At 38.5% G+C, this 20958-nt stretch overlaps 1 protein-coding gene across 3 annotated transcripts; it reads right to left on the bottom strand.

Moving 5' to 3' along the window:
- Nucleotides 1–804: 804 nt before the first annotated feature.
- Nucleotides 805–20319, bottom strand: LOC134865247 (uncharacterized). Of its 3 annotated transcripts, none has more exons than XR_010165918.1 (5): nt 20240–20319; nt 4691–4776; nt 4486–4567; nt 3906–4241; nt 805–2793 (listed from the first exon to the last, which is right to left on the bottom strand). XR_010165918.1 is itself a non-coding variant. In XM_063884726.1 (5 exons), exons 1-5 carry the CDS (start codon nt 19444–19446, stop codon nt 2393–2395), a joined length of 930 nt encoding a protein of 309 aa, XP_063740796.1. In that variant the 5' UTR covers nt 19447–19461; the 3' UTR covers nt 805–2392. The 3 variants fall into 3 exon arrangements, 1 of the variants encoding a protein (XP_063740796.1); XM_063884726.1 differs by lacking the exon at nt 20240–20319 and adding an exon at nt 19419–19461 and having other exon boundaries at nt 4486–4564; XR_010165917.1 differs by lacking the exon at nt 20240–20319 and having other exon boundaries at nt 4691–4875.
- Nucleotides 20320–20958: the final 639 nt, after the last annotated feature.

Below are 20958 nucleotides of genomic sequence, written 5' to 3'. Positions count from 1 at the left end.
CCACTGTGTACTTTGCCCAGATGAGGGGCTCGCAGGAGAAGTAAACTTCAAACATTGAGAGATGATGTAACAAGGCAGAAGGGCCACCTGCAGAAACAAGCCCTATGCTTCTTATATAACAGAGAATATCCTGCTGGGGCTGATATCGCACGGACATGCAGCAGTTACGCTAAGAGGAAACAAGAAATCTAAACACAAAACAATTTGGCACTGAGAAACAGTCACAGGTGAATGTGTTTAGTCATATTTTCAAGTGTTTTTTGCATATTTGCACGTCACCCTCGCAACGTAGCATAGCATTGATTAAGCAGTGAAAAGGTTCTTTGAGTTCACTGATTAGTAATTTGGCCCCTTTGAACCCTGCAGCCAAGGATCAACACCAGACATCAGTCAGGAACTATTATTTGTTCAACGGATGACTGTTTAGTGTGGTACTTGGTCCCTCTTGTGGTAAGAGGTGTATGCTACAAATACAGATACTTAATAATCAAGAAGCTATCATTTGAAGAGGAGATATTATTTTACTGCCACACAACAGTTGAAATGACAGTCTCGTGATTATTTTCATCCACTGTTGTAATGCAGCGGCAGCTTTTCAGATGTCCCTGTTTTGTATGACCACTTAATGGACCTCTTGTTGACTTTGGATAAGATTCAAAATAGAACCTACATTTTTAATCTACCATCACATCTTCAAATCACAAGAATTGTTTGCATACTTTTCTTCTGGGATGGATTGGTTTTAGTAATGTAAATGCTGTAGATGTATTTTGGGCATTAAAAAAATACAAGGAAAAACAAAAGTTTAGCTTCTTATTCATGATTTTATTTCAAGTTCTAAAGACTGATGTTGAGGGGTTCTGCTTACATTAGGATGCAATCATTAACGTTTATGAGAGGCGGTTGGGGGCTGTGTGAGTCCCCCAAGAAATGAGTTACAATCAAAGCCACAGTAAATCAAGAACTACATACATGCATACATACATACATAATGACGTGAATATACAGAAAAAACCCACAAATAATTTCATTTCGTAATTTTCTTTACTTATGAGAAACCCTCCTGAAAGCATATGTATTGTAATTATTAATGGCAGCTGATTTCTTTTGAAAATCACAATATGTAAAATACAAGTTTAAAAGAGTGTCATAATGTCCTATTCAAACAGATCCCTTTAAAGCTTATCACTGTGAATGTTTCAAGTTTGAATTACAGAGGTATGTTAAAAATAATTCTATTTTGAAAGAAATAGTTATCACATAGTCTGTGAAAAAACATTTGTTTTTGTGTTTAAAAAGTAGCGTTAAAGTTGCAGTGCAATATTTGGTGTAGTTGTTGTTATAGTATAACTACTTTTGCCATTAGTCAAAGAATATTTTACAAAAAGAAGATTGTCAGAGGCAGTGTTAGTCAAAACTGTGTGTGTGTGTGTGTGTGTGTGTGTGTGTGTGTGTGTGTGTGTGTGTGTGTGTGTGTGTGTGTGTGTGTGTGTGTGTGTGTGTGTGTGTGTGTGTGTGTGTGTGTGTGTGTGTGTGTGTGTGTGTGTTCGTTCATGTCTGTCTTTCCATGTGCACTTGAATTGTCAGGGTAACCTCTTAGTCAATCACCCAGTATGCTCTGAGCCGAGCAGCATATTACTAAAGGTTTAACGTGCCCCTGTGAGGCACTGCTTTAGTGTCACCATTAGCTGAGATTCATTCTGAATTAAAAAGCCTCTCTCATGCCCTATCTGAAGTGATGCATTGAGGTGTTCACTATGCAGGGTTTTAGCCTTGACGCTGGGTGGGTCCTCCAGCTTTCCAGATTTGGTTCTCATTGCCCAAATGTGAGATATTAAACTCTGACATTTGTGGGAGCACAAATTATGCCCTCCACATCAAAAGCCCCGGAAACAGTCAGTTGCCATATCTTGCACTCATCATAGTTCACCAGAGGGCAGCATCCACCCACAAAACACAGTCAGAGCCATTGCATGAGGGAGATTTCCTGTGTCTGGCTTTTTGATGTTTCACACACAAATGCTTCTGTGTATCTGAGGGGAATTCACAACACAGCTCATCTTTTGAGGTCTGCATTTGATTCAAGAATGACACATTATAATCCGTGGCCATAAAGTTAAAACCTTCAGGCTGAATTTTACCAGTAGCCAGAAGGACTCTTTAAACATCTGACGTTATGTGTGAATTTGTGTAATGAAACCAGTATATGCTGCTCACTCATGCATGACTCTATTTTTATTAAGAGCTGAAAAAGTAGAACTATACAGCTTTGAACCAATTTAGAGCGCTTATATCCTGGATTTCAGTACCTCTTTGTTACTAATCAGTGTTAATCACTTTACAACTGATATCTTACCCAAGTCCATTATGTGGATTTACTTTGGAAAATCCATTATTTCAGTGTGACAGCAAGTAAAGTTGAAACAAAGAAAATTGTCCACATAGGTCGCTGTGATCGGACTCCGCTCCTGACTTGGTTTGTAAGTACCTGTGTTCTGGCTTTCTGCTGTACCAGTTCAGGATTCTCAACCAAAGAACTAGCAATGTATCTACCAGATGCTGCACTCTTCAATGAACAGTTGTAGGTTACACCTGAATGATTCTGCTCCAGGTCACTATGGATAGTCAGCCAACCCCCTCCGTCCACATGTTTCGTAGTGGATTGCTTCACAGACCCATCTGAGAGATTGTGGTGGCCGTGAAACCAGTGCACATCTCCTTCCGGGTAGACATTTCTGAAGGTGCAGGTTGGACGGCCATTAGTCCAAACACCCTCAACGATCCAGCAACACTCTGAGGGAAAAACCATAAGAAGAGCATCTAAATTAGCTTAAAATACCTCACTGATGTCCACAATCAAACCCATACCAATCACAAGGAAGCAGTGTTGATAATGGAATTTACTCAAATATCACAGAGCCGATCCCTACAGTCCAGTTATTAAGCAGCTAATCCATGAAGGACAATTGGCAACCATTACACCCCTCTGCACTGTCCTCAAAAGCAAAACACCGTAAATGTCAATATGTTAATGTTGATTTAAAAACTTTCTTAAACATCATTGTTTTGTAAGTCTTTATTATCAATCTTGCTTTACTTTGATTTGCACCATTTGCATTCTGACTGCCAGCCATGGTTGCATGTGCTACATTTAATAATGTGTATATATATGTGAAAACTATATTCTCTCCTGCATATATCTATTTATCAAGAAAACCTGTTAACAAATGAGTGGTAGAAAACGTTAATTTAATCTAAAAGAAGATATTAGTTACTGAAGCTATCAAATAAATGTACTGGAGAGTAGAAGTAAAAAGTATACGTTTTTAAGATAATGTTGTTTCCAAAAATCGATACAATATATGTTAAAAATACAGAATGTGAAAAGCTATGGCGCAGTGGGGTAGTGCGCTGATATTAACATCAGGAGAGCACTGGTTCAATCCTCACTGCAGTCAGCATGTTGTTGGGTCCCTGGGCAAGACACTTTACCCCAAATTGCTCCTGTGGGGATTGTCCACAGTATTGAATGTATGGCTTTGGATTAAAGTGTCTTAACAAGTGACATGTCATGTAATGTAATGGGATATACAAATAAGCTTTTACATTTATTTTTTAAAGAAGTAGGACATTCCTTGAATATGTTTGTTTGACCACAAGGATACACACAACCCAACTTGGTGAATCACACCGAATGGAAATACCTTTGTTTGTTTTATAGAAAAAGCTACAGGCCACCGTTTCTAGTGACGAATATGAAAACGTTTGCCGCTACTGAAATTGAGGAAGTAGCTGAGTAACTGAAAAGTCTTTTTGGATTGAGTATATTCATGACAGTTCATCAACAGTTTAACAAATGTGTCAGACCACGGTTTGTCTAAATAAGTGTAGCTGTGGATACTGACCTTGTAACTCCACTCTTGTTGCGGCATGTAAAGCTCCATGGTTGGATCTTATCTTGCAGGTGTAAGGCTTTGAGTTTCCGCTCCCCAGTGGCTTCAGTCTTTTGAAGATGAGGGACAATTGTCGATGTTTGTACTCACAATGGAAGTCACTTGAATTGGGCTGTTTGTATGTGATTTTTCCTTCAATGTCCACTTTACAGAAAGAAGTGTGGTTTTGGAACCACTCCAAGTGTCTGATTGATAGTCCATTTTGAGATGAGGACACGTCGCAGTTTAGGATAACCGTTTTGCCGCACTCCGCAGTAATTTTGGGACTCACATTAAGTTTCACCAACGCTGCAGACAAAGATACAAATATTGTACTGAAACACAGAAGAACGGAAGCTTCATGTTCATGTTCAGCGTTGTTATCAGCACCATTCCATCTACATGATGGGAACATTATACTCTGCTTGTTATTTCAACTTTTAGAGGAAAGACTCAGAGATGGTTTTCCTTCTGTATAACCATAATCACTTTGAACTACAATGAGTATTCGCTCTGATCAAAAGAGTTTAAACTTAACAAATGACTTACATACCTTGTGTTGGAAGAGTGAATGCATTTAAAAGCCAGAGAAGTGTGTACAAGGCGGTGTACCCCATTGTCTCTTTTGCATTCTACTGTAACAAGGAGAACAATCACATTAAAAAAGTTTAAGTACACACTCTACAAGTTTTTCTGCAGGTTGAGACATTGATCTTAGCAGAATGATATTTTAAAAAATATGAATGTCTGGAACTGACCTCAGTATGATTTGTGCTTCTCCTCAGCTTTTCCCAAGTAGTCTCTGATTCCTTATTGGCATGAATACCGTCCTTGAGATGTGTTCCTAAGTGCAGTTAATGATTACAGTATTATAAAGAGAAACTACCAGGCTTATCTCTTTGGAGGCGTGTGCTAGAGAGAGAGAGAGAGAGAGAGAGAGAGTGTGTGTGTGTGTGTGTGTGTGTGTGTGTGTGTGTGTGTGTGTGTGTGTGTGTGTGTGTGTGTGTGTGTGTGTGTGTGTGTGTGTGTGTGTGTGTGTGTGTGTGTGTGTGTGTGTGTGTGTGTGTGTCTGTGTGTCTGTCTGTGTGTGTCTGTGTGTATGTCAGAGAAAGTGAAAGAAACACGGACACAACGTTGGGGCCTATTCATGAAGCCGTTTAAGCTGCCACAAGCAGATACTTGTGTGATTCTCTTTGATGTGTTGCCACTCCTTCTACTGATTTCCAACTGTCAAAAAGATGTTTCCATTGTGTCACATGACTCTTTGATACTGATCAATCTCCTTGCAAATAGCTGAGGACAAAAGGCCCTGACATATTGTGTTCCAAATAATGATCTTTCTCATATAAGGACTTTGTTCTGTCATTTTATCGGAAACCATCACATAAGCATGGAAGAGTGAGATAAATGTCAGTAACACACTCATCTTTAAATCTCAGCTTAACATTAACCCATACACAGTTAAGCGGAGTTGGAGTCGTAATTTGTTATTGGTGCCCTGTCTTTTTTACTGTTTAGATTTCTTCTTAATTGACTGTAAGTATAGACAAAGTTATATGTGTTTATCAAAGGATTATGCAACTGCATTTCCTAAATTATTATCATCAGTAAATACCAGGAAAAGATCATGTGGATGCGTAGCCCCAATTATCTGTTGGGTGCTTTCCGTAATGTTGCCACCCATATTGCAGCTGTCATCTGCAGCGTTTTCGCCCAATACTAGACCAATTAAAAAAAAACCATTGTTACCATTAGTTAGTTAGAGGCAAAAACGTGTGTAAATAGGGCCCATGTTCATCTTATTGAATGTACTCTTGTCTTGATTGACATATTCCTACATTGCAAGGCACATCATCCACTTTGACAATATCCTCTGCTATACTTTCCAGCTCTAGAGAGCATTTGCATTTCAGCTAGACTTCACAAAGGATACTAGGGTTTCTGTTTTAACACTGCTTTACCAGTGGGGAAACCAAGGGGAAAACAACTTACTGTATTTCTGGGGTATTAGGATATTGAATCACAACTTGGGAAATACAGTACGAAATACATTATTTATTTATTTGAATTTACATCAGCGTCATCCTTTGCAACCGTCTCAAAAGTATCTGCAACAAATGCTCTAGTCATAAGCATTGATTTTCCAGAGCCCTTTTCAGTAAACTACAGTAAAAGGGATTTCAGCAGTGTTAAACAGCAAAAATGTGAATCAATGTTTTGGAAAAATTCAAGGGTTGTTTAATTTCCCCTACGTCCTTATTCTGTGTAAACATTTGTACCTATTGTTATATTGTATATAACATTGCAATCTAATCAAAAAGAAATGAGAGATTAATTGATCCAAGCTTCTTTTGACTGTGTCTATTTTCAGGCCAACAGTATTGGATGTGAAGGAAGATGTTGCTGGTTGTAGGGAGCCTTGTGAGGGTTATTGAAAACACATGCAAATTTGAATGTATCAAGAGGCAGAAATCTTGCCTGGGAACCAGACTTATCTGTGAGCTCACATTGTATTTGCTCTGGTAGATTCATCTGTTCCCTGTCTGCTTTGAACAGATTTTCAGCAACTTCAAATCTGACAGCCAATCAGAACTGTTTATTTATTTTATGAGACTGTAAAGAGGAGCATTGCTGAGATATTTTTGAAACAACCAAGATGGCTGCACCTAATGTGGAACTTATTGTTAAAGACACTTTTGCATCAGTATTGAAAGAACTGGATGGTAAAATATTCAACTTCTGATGACGGAAACGGCAGGATTCCTTCACAGACACATCATTGAATGTACACCATCACAGCACATTTGTGCAACCTGTAGAACTGCAGACTGTTCTGTCACTGAGCGCTTTGAGATTAGTTATTCTAATTGGATGCAGGTCTATCCAATGGAGTCTTGGGATTGTTTATAATGTCCCTTGGCAATCAATAATCAGAGTTCCAGACTCATTTACATTTTGTCAGGTTAAATTATGTACATCGCTAACATCCCAATTAGAAGGCCCAGGATGTGATTAATGAGCTGAAGTTACCATTTGCAATTCTCTGATTCTCTCTCCATTGGAGCAGCATTTTGGCATCCAGGTTCAGTTAAATATCAGCACTGCATGGATTAATGGAGGATTACCATCTGATTCAATGAGGACACTATACAGATACCGCCAAAGACTAAAACTCTGACCATAACTGGCGACCGTCTTAGTTGCACTGAGAGAAATATAAGCGGCAGGTATTTGACAAAGAAGAAGAAGGTTTGGAATAAAATCAACAATATCTGTGGGTGGTTTATGGATTTCAGAACTTCTTTGTAATCCAACCGTTGTGAGTTGGACTACTCTCAAAGATTAACAAAGGATACAGTGTATTTGTAGTTGGAGTCCCATGCCCTGGCATTAGTGCCAAATACAATTTACTTTATAAATAAAAGGAGACAAAGTCCGATATGTTTCCCAATCTTTTAGTGCTAAAATAATGTTGCAGTTCTTCACTCTTGAAGACCACAGTCCTTATTTAGCAACAATAGGGACCACGTTTCCCAGGGATACATTAACATGTTCAAGTCTTGCTTCACATACCTTTTTTATGATCTATTACTGTCAGTGTTTAACATCAACTGCATAACATATAGCGTATAGGCATGTTTTGTGACAATAAAGAACAAAACAAAAGTCATTTTGACATCAATCATCTTCTTAACAGTGAATCAATAACTTGATAATTGGTGTTGTCCTTTACCCTAGCTGCAGGGTTTTATTTTTTTATGAGCACATTACAACCAACAATTGTGGTGTTGTTTTTTGAACCGCCTTCATGTATTTTGCAATCATATAATTATAGTCTTAATACAAGACAACTTCCCCATTACATTTCCTGGAGATGTTGATCCTGCCCTTGTAGGTTTCTCAGGTCTAATAATCAGCCACTCAGTATTGATTCAGGATAGTGTCAATGCTTTCACGCCTGTATGTTATACATGTACAGAATATCATCCCAATAACATTTGTCAAACCCCACGCCTATTCAAAGCAGGTGAGGTAATTGGTTTGCATTTAATTAACACATGTTTTGACTGTAGGTTGTATCAGAATTGTCATGACCAGGATATTTTTTATACTTTTGTATTCCATCAAGGCCCTGTCTGCAATTTGTTCTTTGCCATGTGTGCACACCGGTTGAAATACATATATATTTCATACTTAAATTCACTGTTGCACATTACAGAGAAACCCATGGTGCTAAAGTATCAGCCTTCCCTGCCCTGCCTGATGGCAGCATTGCGGCTTAGTTACACGGCAAGTCAGGTTTTATCTTGTAGTTAACTGCTGTGGGGACCAGATTATCCATAACGCTGAGTTTTATCTGGTGCTTTAACATGATTTGCAGTAGGTTTGGTAAACTGCTGAGACGTCCGGCAATTGGTAGATAAAGTTTGATGGTAATTCCAAGCTCAAGTTGGCCAATTGTGTTTCAGTCATACTTTGGACCTATTGCTATGGTGATTTATCAGGTAGATGTGGGGTAGAAGGGAAAACTTCCCATGTTGGAGTCTGGTGATTGGTGAGGTTGAAGGATTACAAACCTTTTTTTTAATGGACTGAGAAATTATCCTGCAAAGTTAAAGAGGACTTATTTGACCTTTCTTGAATTTTACTTCTAATAGATTAATCACTTGGGACTTAAAAGACAATGTTTCAGTGATTGTAAACACTGGTCAAAATGTATTATTATCAAAACAGTTATTGATCTCAGTAAAAAAAAGAGTATCTTTTACATAATAAAAAAAAATAACATCAAAGTTGTGAGGTTTTTAAACTACATAAATGTAAACTTGTACATGTTATAAGCTGGTGATCCTCCATTGCATCAGAGTCTTCAACATGCTACTAAGTAGCACTCATAATTCCAGTGGATGTAATTCCTGTTCAAGACTTTAGCTGTTCAACCCCCATCATAAGCTCCTCTAACACTCACCAAGATTTAATGAATCTAAACTGTGCTGACACTTAAAAGCAACCTGCATCATTAATGGTAACTAAACTGGAGCATAAATGCTTCATTTAGTTGAAATAACAACACAAATGTGGTTTAAAGTCACAACAAAAAAGTAATGGGCGTTCAAAAAAGGCTGTACTTAAATTCCTGTACAATGAAACCACATTTACTTGTTAGGAAGGAAACATATTTTCTCCAAGATAACGCTTGTTTTTGGTATATAATAAACACCTTCATAATCAAAATCTTTCGCCGTCTGCTTATGTGGGAAGTCAGGGTCAACTAGGTGAGTCAGGAAATATAACTCAGGATTTTCCAAAATGAAGCTGCGGTTCTGGTCCCATGTTAGAACTAGAGCCAATGTTGACATTACTGATGTCAGTAACTAAAATAACTTTACAAATATTATTTATTCACGCTCAACCATTACCGTACATTTATCCTAAACTTAACAAAGTAATTTTGTAGTGTTTTTGTTTTGTTTTGTTTCCTTTTAGAATGTTAGCCATGTGTTTAAAAGTGAAAATATGTTTCACTCAAAACGTAACTGGGAATGCAAGTTGGTTGTATGTCTGTCGTAGCTGGAAATGTAATTATGAAATAACTTATGAGATAAAAAGATTTGGTCACCTAGATAACAAGGCACATAATTTCCATTGTTGAATCACCCATATCAAAGTCTACAGTGGCTTTCGGTTAATCATTGCCACTTCTGTCTCTCACAATACTAACTTGCTTATAGGAACTCCTTCAAACGGTTTGTATGTTTGGTTATTTTCAGTTTTTTCTGGTTAATCACTGACAAACTGCATTTACAATTATAGGACAGGTCCTGAGAAATGCAAACAATATTTGTAAACTGTTTCTAACCGTGATCTTATGTTTGAACAGTGATTTGTTTGTTTGAGCTGGGTTGGGAACCTTAACTACAGTATGATACTGGAAACTTGACCTGACATTTTAACAAAACACTAACATGTTTTAAGTCACTGCTCTTGTTGGAGTTTGAGAGAAAAGTCATTGCTAAGATTACTTATATTTCCTTTTGAGTATTTCACTTGGTTTGCTTACACTAGAAATGATGATTTATGAGTACTTTATTAAGCAATAACGTCTTGCATAATTGGTGTGGTACACAGAGTACGGTATTCACAGGGGATTTGTACCAGAAGATCAGACTATGAATCATAAGCACATAAGTGATAGCACTTTGCAAAAAATCTTTGTTCTCAGTTCATCAAAGTATTTTCTGGCTCAGGTTATTAGCCTTTTGTTTTCTCCACTCTTCTACCACATCTTCAGCTGACTTGAACTTTTCTCTTTGTGCACCAATTTCATTGTACTAATTTGTCTTTCCACTCACACCTCGGAGAACAGTTCTTATGGTTGTACATAGAGGAAATCTTGCTAATGCAGCTTAATTAAACACATCTTCAATACGGATTAATCCAGATTATACTCTTAGCCTTTCAGGCTCTCTACATGCCCTCTCTTATCAGGCATCTTTTGACTGCTGATCTCAGCCAAAATCGGCATGGTTAGAGTGCTAGGTACAGCCATTAGTGGTGATTGGAGACATCCAGAACATGGCAGGATGCAATTAATGCCACCCTGTCCTCTTTCGAGAGCCGTAGGTGAGAGGGGAACAAAAGACAAGAAGCAACGCTCCTGTTTGTAATGCATTTGTTTAGCTAGCAAAGAAGGAAAGCAGCTCGAGTGACCGCAAGGTAGTAGGTGAGTCGCCGCCAATCACATAAAATTGAGCCAATTTTACAGAACAGAAGCTTCTCAGTGGATCTCTGCTGGACAGTAATAATAGGTTTTAGCTGCAGTCAATTCTTTTTAAAGTTTGAAAAGAGTGGAAACACACAGCACTCACAATCTTCTCTTATTTCCGTCTCACTGAGTTCATACATGTCATTAAAACGGGACTTATCAGCTTTGTACAAACACAAATACACATTAGCATTTTAACAGAAGGTGTGGCAAGCATTTGGGACTTTCCTTCTAGACATGGAGAGCGCTGTGAATAAGTAAATCCTTTACTAGATTTAGGGTGGGATTGTTTTTACCATGTGTACAGAAAACATGCACTGAGGATATGCCTATTCAGAGTGGGGAAAACAGAAAAGAGAGTTTCATCTTGTTTCCTATTTCCCGTCATGGGAAGCAAGATGAAAATGTAGAATACTGAAAGGTAAAATGGTACACCTTTACTATGGTACATCTTTTTTGGGTGTAATATTAAGCTGTCTTTGGCTCTTTCTGCTTTAATAATGAAAATGTCCCCTCTGTGGGACGATTAAAGGTATTCTGTATTCTTTCTGTTAGGAGCATCTCAGAAACATCCAATCCATGCTAAACAATTGTAAAAAATCTCTAAATCCTTTAAAAGAAATGTGAAGCTCTTTCTGCCACACGTTCTTATACATCTCTTTACTATTACTCAGCCTTAGTAGCCACAGTCTTCGTGTCCAAATTTGCGTGCCAAGACATTACTGTGGTTCAATGATTGTCCTGTTATAGTACAAACTGTGCCCTCCTTGCAGTCCACACAGTTAAGAAGAAAAGTAGAGCCATGTTTGTTTATACTTGAAAATCCAGCTCAATCTGTGTACATTCTCATGTACACTATCATTTCAAACAACATATGTGAAATCGTTAGCAAACTTTTGAAGATACTGCATTCTGAAATCTTGTAAGCTGCAGGAGGAAAAACACCTGGGACTGTCATGGTGACGGACACATCCTTACACCGACATACGCAGACACTCACATGCTGACAATCATTTAAAACTGCAAACACTTAAACAGTAATCAGCTTCTCAAAGTAGAGAATATTAGCCAGTAACTTTCTGAAAACTCAGACACATTTTGATGTTCTTACTTCCAGTTTACCCAAGAGCCTTTACTCCAAACTGCTTTCTACTAATAACCTTGCAGAGACCAAACCAACACATGACACTACTCCCCCGCTGCCCCTCTCCACCCTCTCTGTCTGTGCCCTCTGTTGGAGCCCTTAAACTTTGAGGACACACAATCATTCGTCACATTTATGAGCTGATCTGGAAGCTTTGCTGTGCTCATAAACACACCACCCGACCCAATTTCCACTTATAAAGTCTGCAAACACAGAGTTGATGCCTACTGGAGGGTTTGTTGCAGGTTACAAGTCCCCTGATATTTGTTTTTGGGTAGCTCAATACAAAACAATTCCAGCAACACCTCTAATCATTTATTGGGAAGAGTAAGAAAGATGTTTGGCGTCCATCAGCATTTTAACTGGCACAGACCCTGGCATCTTTGCTGGGCCCAGCTGGGCTAGTTTGCAAGCAAAGGTTTTGAGGATAGTGATTTTTTATAATTGATAACTCACTTCATGGCACTTATGAGAACATCTCTGGCAAAAAAAAGAGTGTCTTTCAAAAAAACATTTGTCTTGCAACAAAGTTGCACAGCTATTTTGATTAAATCAACTAACTGTTTGTGTTAAGAAGAATATCTTTAATCAAGGACATTGGTTGTATTAAATAAGAAGCGTTAATCAAACAGAAAGTGCATTTCAAACTTAATGAATGATGTAAGTATAATAGAACGGATAGAATGATCGAGGCTAAAGTCATCAGCTGAAGTTTGTTCAAGTCTTGCACATATGGTATGAATAATAAAGTGTGGAGCAAATTGTGTAATGGAGGAGAGCACATTTAGGTTTATATAATATTATTTAGACCTTCCTTAGATAGGGAAAAATGACGAGGTCGTATCATGAATGATTCATTATGCTCTCACAAATGACCTTCCAATGAAAAAAAAAAAGTAAAAGTGCTGACAATTGACAGACCAAAACGATATGTAGAGTAGGCAGGAAAGGTTAATTGGTGATTGTTGGTAAGTTCTATAGTTCTCTGCTTTTTACACTCCACTTTAACATGCAATTTATCAACATTATAACACGTCTCAGCGGGAAAATCCACAAAGCCCATCAGATCAATGAAAAATGACTTAGCATTTTTAAGCCATGAATGCAGATAATTGGTTCTCTATCTAGGATCATAGGATTTTAAAGGTCAGTCCTTTTAACACGTCTGAAAGGCTTCAATAACACTGTTGGAAGTGGACAGTCATTATAGTGATTTACATAAAGCTACACTGCAATGAACTAGAAATTACCCTTATGTGGTTAGTGAAAGCTGCAGTTTCTATGTGAACATTGAGACATTAAGAAGAATTGTGCTTTGCCATCTGTGGCCTTATGATACATCAATCTCACTGTGATCTACAGGCTGTTAGAGGATTCAAAAAAAGCAATTGAATCATCTTGATTGTAGAGCAGCTGCCTGCTGCAGCTGGCAGGAAGAGGACATTGAGGGATTTAACACTGGAGAGAAAACCATCATTATGCTACTGACAATTTTACACAACAAAGCCTGTTTACAGGTCTTTGGTAGAGCTGCTGCATATGTGAAAAGTGTCCTAAAGGCTTTTTTGGGCTGCAGAGGAGGTTGAGCAAAATCTAAATAAAATAAAAAACTTTAAGAAATATTTCAAAATATTAATTGATAATCTGGGGTGTGGAATTATTATGGAATTATTTGTACCTACTCATGGTCTCACGGCTACTTTAACAATCTCTTATTAAACCAAAACTGTTGAATTGAATTGTGGGTAATGTGGGTGCCAGGTAAAAAAACAAACTGATTCTGGTTTTTGACACAGTTTTGAGGCATGATTCAATACTTTTTGCCGAGCAACATAGCTGATAATCCTTTTAGTTTAGTTATACAGGAAGACAACAATGCTAAATTATAGACATGTTGCTGTTATGGAAAGCAATTCAACTATTGTTAATGTAAAACAAATCAAAAATATGATTTGGGTTTGGGAAATACCTTACAAGACCTCACTTTCTACCTTCCTTGCATCAAGACACATCCAACATGAACATAACTCCTGTGGGTACTAAACTGGAGAACCAATTTCAACAGAAAGACTTCACCCCATTGTCTGTAACAGGTCATCGAATTGTGTAAAGTGAGCACCAAAAAACAATACACTATTATTTTCTAATATTTATCATTAAAATAATATTACTGCATTAGCACCACACCGGCTATATATATATAATGTAATTTAAAAATAAATAAATATATGGAACACTAAGGTATGATCCGTCCATCGAAATGACTATTCATCTCGGATTCTATGCATTAAATTATAACAGCTAAACTCAAATATCAAATGTAATCCATCAGGTTAACTAGAGTGTGCATTGGCAATTAGTCAGTTCCACTCTCCAAAGAGCATTACTTAACATGATAGGATAGATCACCTCCTCCTTCACCACGTATGTTTGACATAATGTTGTTTTGACACATTTTGTCAGGATCCTGGTTTCGTTTCTGTCATGTCTTTGTGTTGTGTGTTTTATTTTGAAAGGTTTTCCCCTCTTGTGTCAGGTTAAGTTTCACTCCCTGTCTTTAGTTTCCCTCCTTCCCCTGATTGTGTCATTGTGTTCACCTGTTGCCCCTGTGTTTCTCCTCCCTTCTCCAGCTGTGTGTTGTTTGGTGATATGGTGTATTTAGTCTTGGTTCCCCTTTTGTCTCTTGTTCGGTCGTCGTCGTTTCCTACCTGATCCTGTACCTGTGACCTGCCTGTTCCTGCCCGTCCGTCTGTCTGCTCCTGTTCCCAGTGTCCCTGTATCCCCTGGTTAGTGTTGGTGTGGTTATTCTGGGTTGAAAGTACAGCTTTAATTTAAATAAAGCTCGCCTTTTGTTTGGACCCATTCCTGCCTCCCGTTCATTTTACTGCACTTGGGTCCTGTTTCCCCAAACCTTGACACATTTACTATCATAAGCATTTGAAAGGTACCACAGTGCAGTTATTGGGACTGCGAGCAATGTCAATGTCCCTGCATGTGGCTCATGGATTCAGCAAGTTCCGGCTGTTGCTTTTGACCAGCTCAACATTATTTTGTCCTGTATAATCAGATTTATTCGAGTCATAATTCTCTCTAATCTCTAAAGAAATGAACATCTCAGGGATTCTTGTTATCTTTTGTTCAGACTTCAAATGGGTCAAATACAATGTTGGGATACCACACACATCCCATGCCTCCTGTAAGCTTGGTGGTGTTGTCAGCAGCTTTGATGCAGGACAAATTTATGTTTGAGAAAGTTTATCACTGAGGAACCAGCTCTGAGGAGATCAGAGGCATGTTTTTTGCAGAATCAGAAGCTAATCTGTCTCAGAGCATTCAGGGTAGCTGGCCTTCCTTCTTAGCGAATGTAGGGCCGTGCTCAAACTTGATGCCAATGTTTGCTAACGCGGAGGATAAGCCTCTTCTGTTTGCTTGCACTTTGCAGTTGCTGATGTGTTATTGCAGCATTACTGGGCCCAAACATGTCCTTCATTTTGGCTCGACTCCCAGATGAGATTCTAGCTTTTAAAGGTGTTTTATGATAGGAAGATTAAATGTGGTTCAAACTGCCTCGGTGAAAAAGTTGACCCCCTGTGTGATTAACACTTAGACAACCACTTCCCACCGAAGGGCTTATAGATTTCTTTCACTGCCAGACATTTAAAGTAAATATATTTTCCCGATTATAAAAAGGAAATGATCATGGTGATTACAGTCGAGGCACAAAAAGGTCTCTATGCATCACATCCCCTCCTGAGTCATTCCTGTCTGAAAGAGCAATTATTCTTCATTTAATTATAAGAACGCACAGATATCCGAGGGCTTATAATTCATCTCCTTTCAGTGCTTCAACTTGAATTTGACAATGTGAGTCTGTTTCTCTGACGCAACATTATCACAGACAAAGGATGTTATAAAAGAAGGATCTATACAGTAACTCTGTAAGGGCCTTCAAACAGGCATGGTTAAGTAACTGTAATAATCGAGAGTGCATTGTCAAAACAAAGGAATTTCACAAATTGTATAGGAAGGATTTATCATGTTAGAAAAGATCTGTATGAGAGTTTGTTTTCATAAGGATGATGTAAAGTTCAACAGTCATTTTGCAGGTAATGCAAGTTTTGGATTAATTATAATCTAGATCTGTTAATGGCGGTACATGATGAAAGGTCCGGTTATCACCAAAGTTGACAAATGTCATCACATTTGCATGCCAGTCCATTCGATAGTAGTGAAGACAACAATACTAATTTCACTTTACACCACAGCGTCAATACATAAACGCCTTCACAACACTGCCCGTTTTACCGCTGTGATATGCATATTCATATTCTTGAGGTTCACGGTATGTCAGTTCAATGTACCGAACTCTCCTTATTCAACTATGCCAGGGTAAATACAGTTTCCCATTCTATGGCACCTTTAAGTTCTCCAATCAGCTTTACTCCCACATGCTGGCATTTATAAACACTGCAACAACAATATAACAAAAGAGATGTAAAAATAATATATGTGCTGACGGCATCAGGGCCATTTCCTGCTCCTAACATTGGCATACAAATAAGCAAGTTCTGCTGTTCAGTTCAGTGGCATCTACAAACACTCACACACACACACTCCTAATGTGTAAGGACCTTCTAGATGGAGGGGAGGAAACACATTGTACACAACCTTGTATTGTTAAGGCTGATGGACTGAAGTGTTGTATTAACCAGCGGGGTGACATCCCTCTTCATGCTCCTTCAAATTGTCCCCCAGTGTTAGATTTTCACTTCAAAATGTGGTCAGCCCTTTCAATTGTCCTGGATCCAGTTACACTCTATGGTTACACCTTGTTTTACCAAAACAAAACGCTCAAAAGGTCTGCCTGGTTTACTGAAGAGACATACTGTTTGGTCTTAAGCAGGCCTGCTGGATATTGGATTGCAAATGGCGAACATTAGAACTGAACGTTTTCATTCTTTCAAGTGTATATTGAATTACAAGGGTGCTCTACCCGCTGCTTGTATCATTTTATCCTGAACACAATGATTGCATATTTGTCCTTCCTGGGAGATGGATTTATACTCCTTTTGAGGATTTCTGCCTACAGTTTTTAAGTGAGGCCCTCATGAATGCAAATCTAATAACAGGGAAGCTTGGATTACAACACACACAGCTGGAATGTGACTTCACCTCTCTGCTCAGGACGCCCTTGCTCCCCTATATCTTTATTTAGCAAAATGTGTTAACTGCCATATATCATGCTCTGATTTGATGGTTTCTCATACATGGTAATTACTCTCAATGCTGGGAGACAAGTGCTCCCCGGACAGGTTAAAGACAAATATAGGATATTGGGCTATAATAAAAAATGTTTTACTTGACTATCATTATCAAACGTGTGGTGGTCTTATGGTTGTTTTCGCCTTCCCTATGGCTTCTTCTTCCAGTCATCTCTGACTATACGTAAAGGAATGGCCTCTCTGCCCATCGTATTCAGGGACAGTGTCTATTAGCCTTCTAGCCTCCCTGGGTACTCACCCACTGTGATTTAGTGGAGCTGTGAGCCATGAATGTCAGTCAAGCAGTTGAGGAGAAGTACAAGTGATTCATGCTTTTGTTTACAGGGTGCTGTAGGGACCCTAATCGCCCAGTGATGAGAGGGGAAGAGGGTGTGTCTACAGTGAACCTATGTGGTGAGGACTCTGCATGCATGCTGATTTCTGATTAATAATTATGTGCGTGAGGATATGAAAGACAAGAGTAGAGGGAGGGGAAGCAGGAAGTATCTACGTGTATATTTTGACTTTTGCAACAAGGAGAATTCACCGGGGAGAGAAACATCCCATATGGGTCTGCGGCGTATTTATATTCAACACAAGAGCTGATCTACACAAGCCATGCTCTACGTGTTAAGACAGGACGTTGCTGAAGTTGGGAAGTAAACCCAAAATGGGACCTGCAGTATTTATATTCAACGGTTGGAAGCAACTTTATCATAAATGAGCCATTGACGAATAGAGTTCTTGACTACATTCAGCCTTCAACCTAACTTTAATAAGCCTACCATACATCAGTGAAAGCACCTCATAAAGCTATGATTCTTAATATCGTCCAACAAAAGGATTGCTTCTAACAGAGTGCCGGTCAGATCATTAGCCTCTACTGATGTTCCTTTTAAAGGCATTATCCGTTATAAATGATTGCCCTGTCCATTAGCGATAGTGCATAAAATGAGTTGTTTGACTCCCGATGAAAATGGCCTCTAGCAATACTTTCACACCTCTAAGAGTCTGCAACTTGGGATCATTCCCCTGGTGGGAGAAAGCACTGAGGAAGTGACATCCATTATCTTTCCATCAAAGGTCACCAACCCGTAAAAACACAAGGACCAGTGCCAATAAGTATAGCATTGAAAGTGTTAGGTATTGTTATTGTTAGGTATTGCAGGAGTGGAGAGAGTATGAGGGATGCCAACTTGTAAGGGAAAAAACCTGTAGGACTGCTCCCTTGCTACCTCTCCATCAAAACACAAACACACACACACACGCACACACACACACACACACACACACACACACACACACACACACACACACACACACACACACACACACACACACACACACACACACGTGACGTGTATGCATTTCCGGTTACCATTGTTCCAGGAAACGTTTTGTGGAAAGTGAGTTTTGGGTACAGTCGTAACTCTCACATCAAAGAAGGGAGCCTCACATCCTACATTGGAAGGGAATTCTTTTTTAACCTAATGTCAGAAGTGTGTACACTCTTTATATTTACACTTTCTTCCAACATCAAAGCATGTACAAAAATGAATGTTGTGGTCGTGCTCCCCACTATCTTATACATTTTTTTCTCTGATAGCCGCAGTCTGAGCCCAGTTTGTCCTGAATGAAGCTCTAATCACGGTGATAGTCAAAATCAATAGAAGTTGGGAAGAGAGCTTGCCAAAGACTTCCTGGTCAAATCATTCACCTTAAATCACTAAGGTAATGGCTGCGGCGCTGTCTTAGGAAATGCCTGAAACATATCAAATCAGACAAAGAAACATTGGGGGGTATATCAGCGAACAAAGACAGGAAAGAGCATTAGGTAATAAGTCACGGTCACTGACTTGTACCTTTTTCTTTGTGCAACAGCAGAAATATTTAAAAACTGTGCTATGTAGTTTGAGTATGTGGTACGGCAAATAGATAGACAGATAGACAGATAGATAGATGGGTGAATACAAAGAAATGTTCTATAAAAGAAAAACAAACAAACACTGCAGCAACAGAAATAGACTTACACTACAGGAGCAGAAACATATCTTTATACTGTAAATAGGATAGTCTATAATTTACAGGTGTGAATGAAAGAAAGTCAATCTTAAATTGTTTTTGCCTACCCTAAGTGTCCAACAATTAGCTTTCTTAAATAAGTTGAGCATGACTGGAAAAAGGTGGATCTCAGAGCACACGTTTGAATTATCTCAGTTTTTTATCAGCCATCTGCCAGGACATGATTATTTTCCTAAGAAGATAACATCATACTAAATCTATTAAAAAAAACACAAAGAATGATTGAACATTACCAAAGGCGTTATATTCCCGTCCCACCATCTCTTATGTATGCACACATTTCCTCTGGAACAAAGCTTGAATGAAGAACAATGTTGTTGACATTTCAGAGGAGGGAGAGGCGGAAGGATAATACGAGAGTTCTGGTTTGGTAATATCATATTCCAAGTTTATAAATGTGCTTTCCTGCTTTCACAATGAAACACTTTGTTATAGGGAAACCTCCTATTCCTAAAAATATTGTCACTTTGCCAGTAGCTTCCTTTCCTAAAACTCTTGTTGATTACTCTTTAGAGGACATAGGAGCATGCTTGGACCAAGTACAACTTTAAAATTACATGTATGTATAGCTGGAATGTGTGCAGTGCTGAGGCACTCAATTTAGGACGTGTCGGCTATATTACGTTGGTGTCAAGGGAGTAGCTCCATGGCAATGATGGTCAAAACAAACTCATTAGAAGTGTTTAATTTAATCCAGTTAAGAAAGTTCTCTCATAAGGCTTCAAGGCTTGATAACAGTTAGCCAACACAAGTCATGAGGAAAGCTTATGTGCCATTGTTGAAAGACTTCAGCGCTACTGCTCTACACATAAGAAATGCATGTTTTTTTTCCTTTATCAGATCTGGGAAGTTTTAGTTTTATAAGATTTTTGATCACTTTTGCTGTTGTACAGAAAATACATGTTGGTATTCCTGATGTTTTACTGTCTTCTGCTGAATTTGGTTTATGCTAAGCAAGCTGCTGTTGCTGTCAGTCACACATTTAAAAAGGTAAAGGATCATAATAAAATTAATTGTTAGAGCCTGCTAATTACAAAGAACAATTTCCTCTTACCTTTTGCCTTTTCTCCCTGATGACTGATGAATAATCTGCAATATAGGCTTCTTATCACCCTGCACTGTTAGTTGTCTCACACCCTTCGACCTACGTTGCACCACTTACATCTGCACCATCAATGATGCAGACTGCTGATTCACTTCCTTCTGTAAAACACCATTGTCTCTGTATTATCTTGACTTCCTATCTTCAGTGCTGTATAGTGATACATTCTGTGGTGTCAAGCACAGTGCTCTTCCTTCCTTAGTCTACCTCTAATGAATGTCTGGAGCTTGCTATTTCCTATTGTTCAGTGCTCTCTCTTTGTACTCAGTAAACGTGTTCTTACATATGTTATGTTCGGTGAATGAAAGTGAAATGGCAGCTGTTTTCAGAATTTGTAAGCTATGGTATTTAAGGACTCAAAAAGTGTTTTTTCTTAACTCTTAACCAAATGATTAACCTTGTGGGGTTTGCAAAAATCAGGATAGTAAAGGAAGAAAAACATTCAAATATACAAATAAACATATACAAGTGTTAAAGGTTTTTTTCAAATGTTAGATTTTGTTTTCTCTACATTTTCTTGTTATAAGGAGTCACAAGCCAAAAAGAGACCTACTTAAAGTGACCGTAGAATGCATCTATGTGGTGTTTTAAATTGTTCTCTGATGTCTACAAACAAGGTAAATAACTTTGGTTGATCCCAAAAATGTGCAGATGAGGTTTTACAGGCCCAT

The sequence above is a fragment of the Eleginops maclovinus genome, chromosome 5 (assembly GCF_036324505.1).
Source record: "Eleginops maclovinus isolate JMC-PN-2008 ecotype Puerto Natales chromosome 5, JC_Emac_rtc_rv5, whole genome shotgun sequence".
Lineage (NCBI taxonomy): Eukaryota > Metazoa > Chordata > Actinopteri > Perciformes > Eleginopidae > Eleginops > Eleginops maclovinus.
The sequence above is the reverse complement of the archived record's forward strand: the minus strand, read 5'-3'. Positions and strand labels throughout refer to the sequence as shown.

Excerpts from the sequence above, each read along its gene's own strand:
- LOC134865247 (XM_063884726.1), bottom strand. The coding sequence starts at position 19,446 with ATGGTGGGACGGGAATATAACGCCTTTG. Across the intron at positions 4,777-19,418 it reads ACGGGAATATAACGCCTTTG|GAACACATCTCAAGGACGGT; the intron begins GTAATGTTCAAT and ends AACTGCACTTAG. Across the intron at positions 2,794-3,905 it reads AACAAGAGTGGAGTTACAAG|AGTGTTGCTGGATCGTTGAG; the intron begins GTCAGTATCCAC and ends TTTTTCCCTCAG.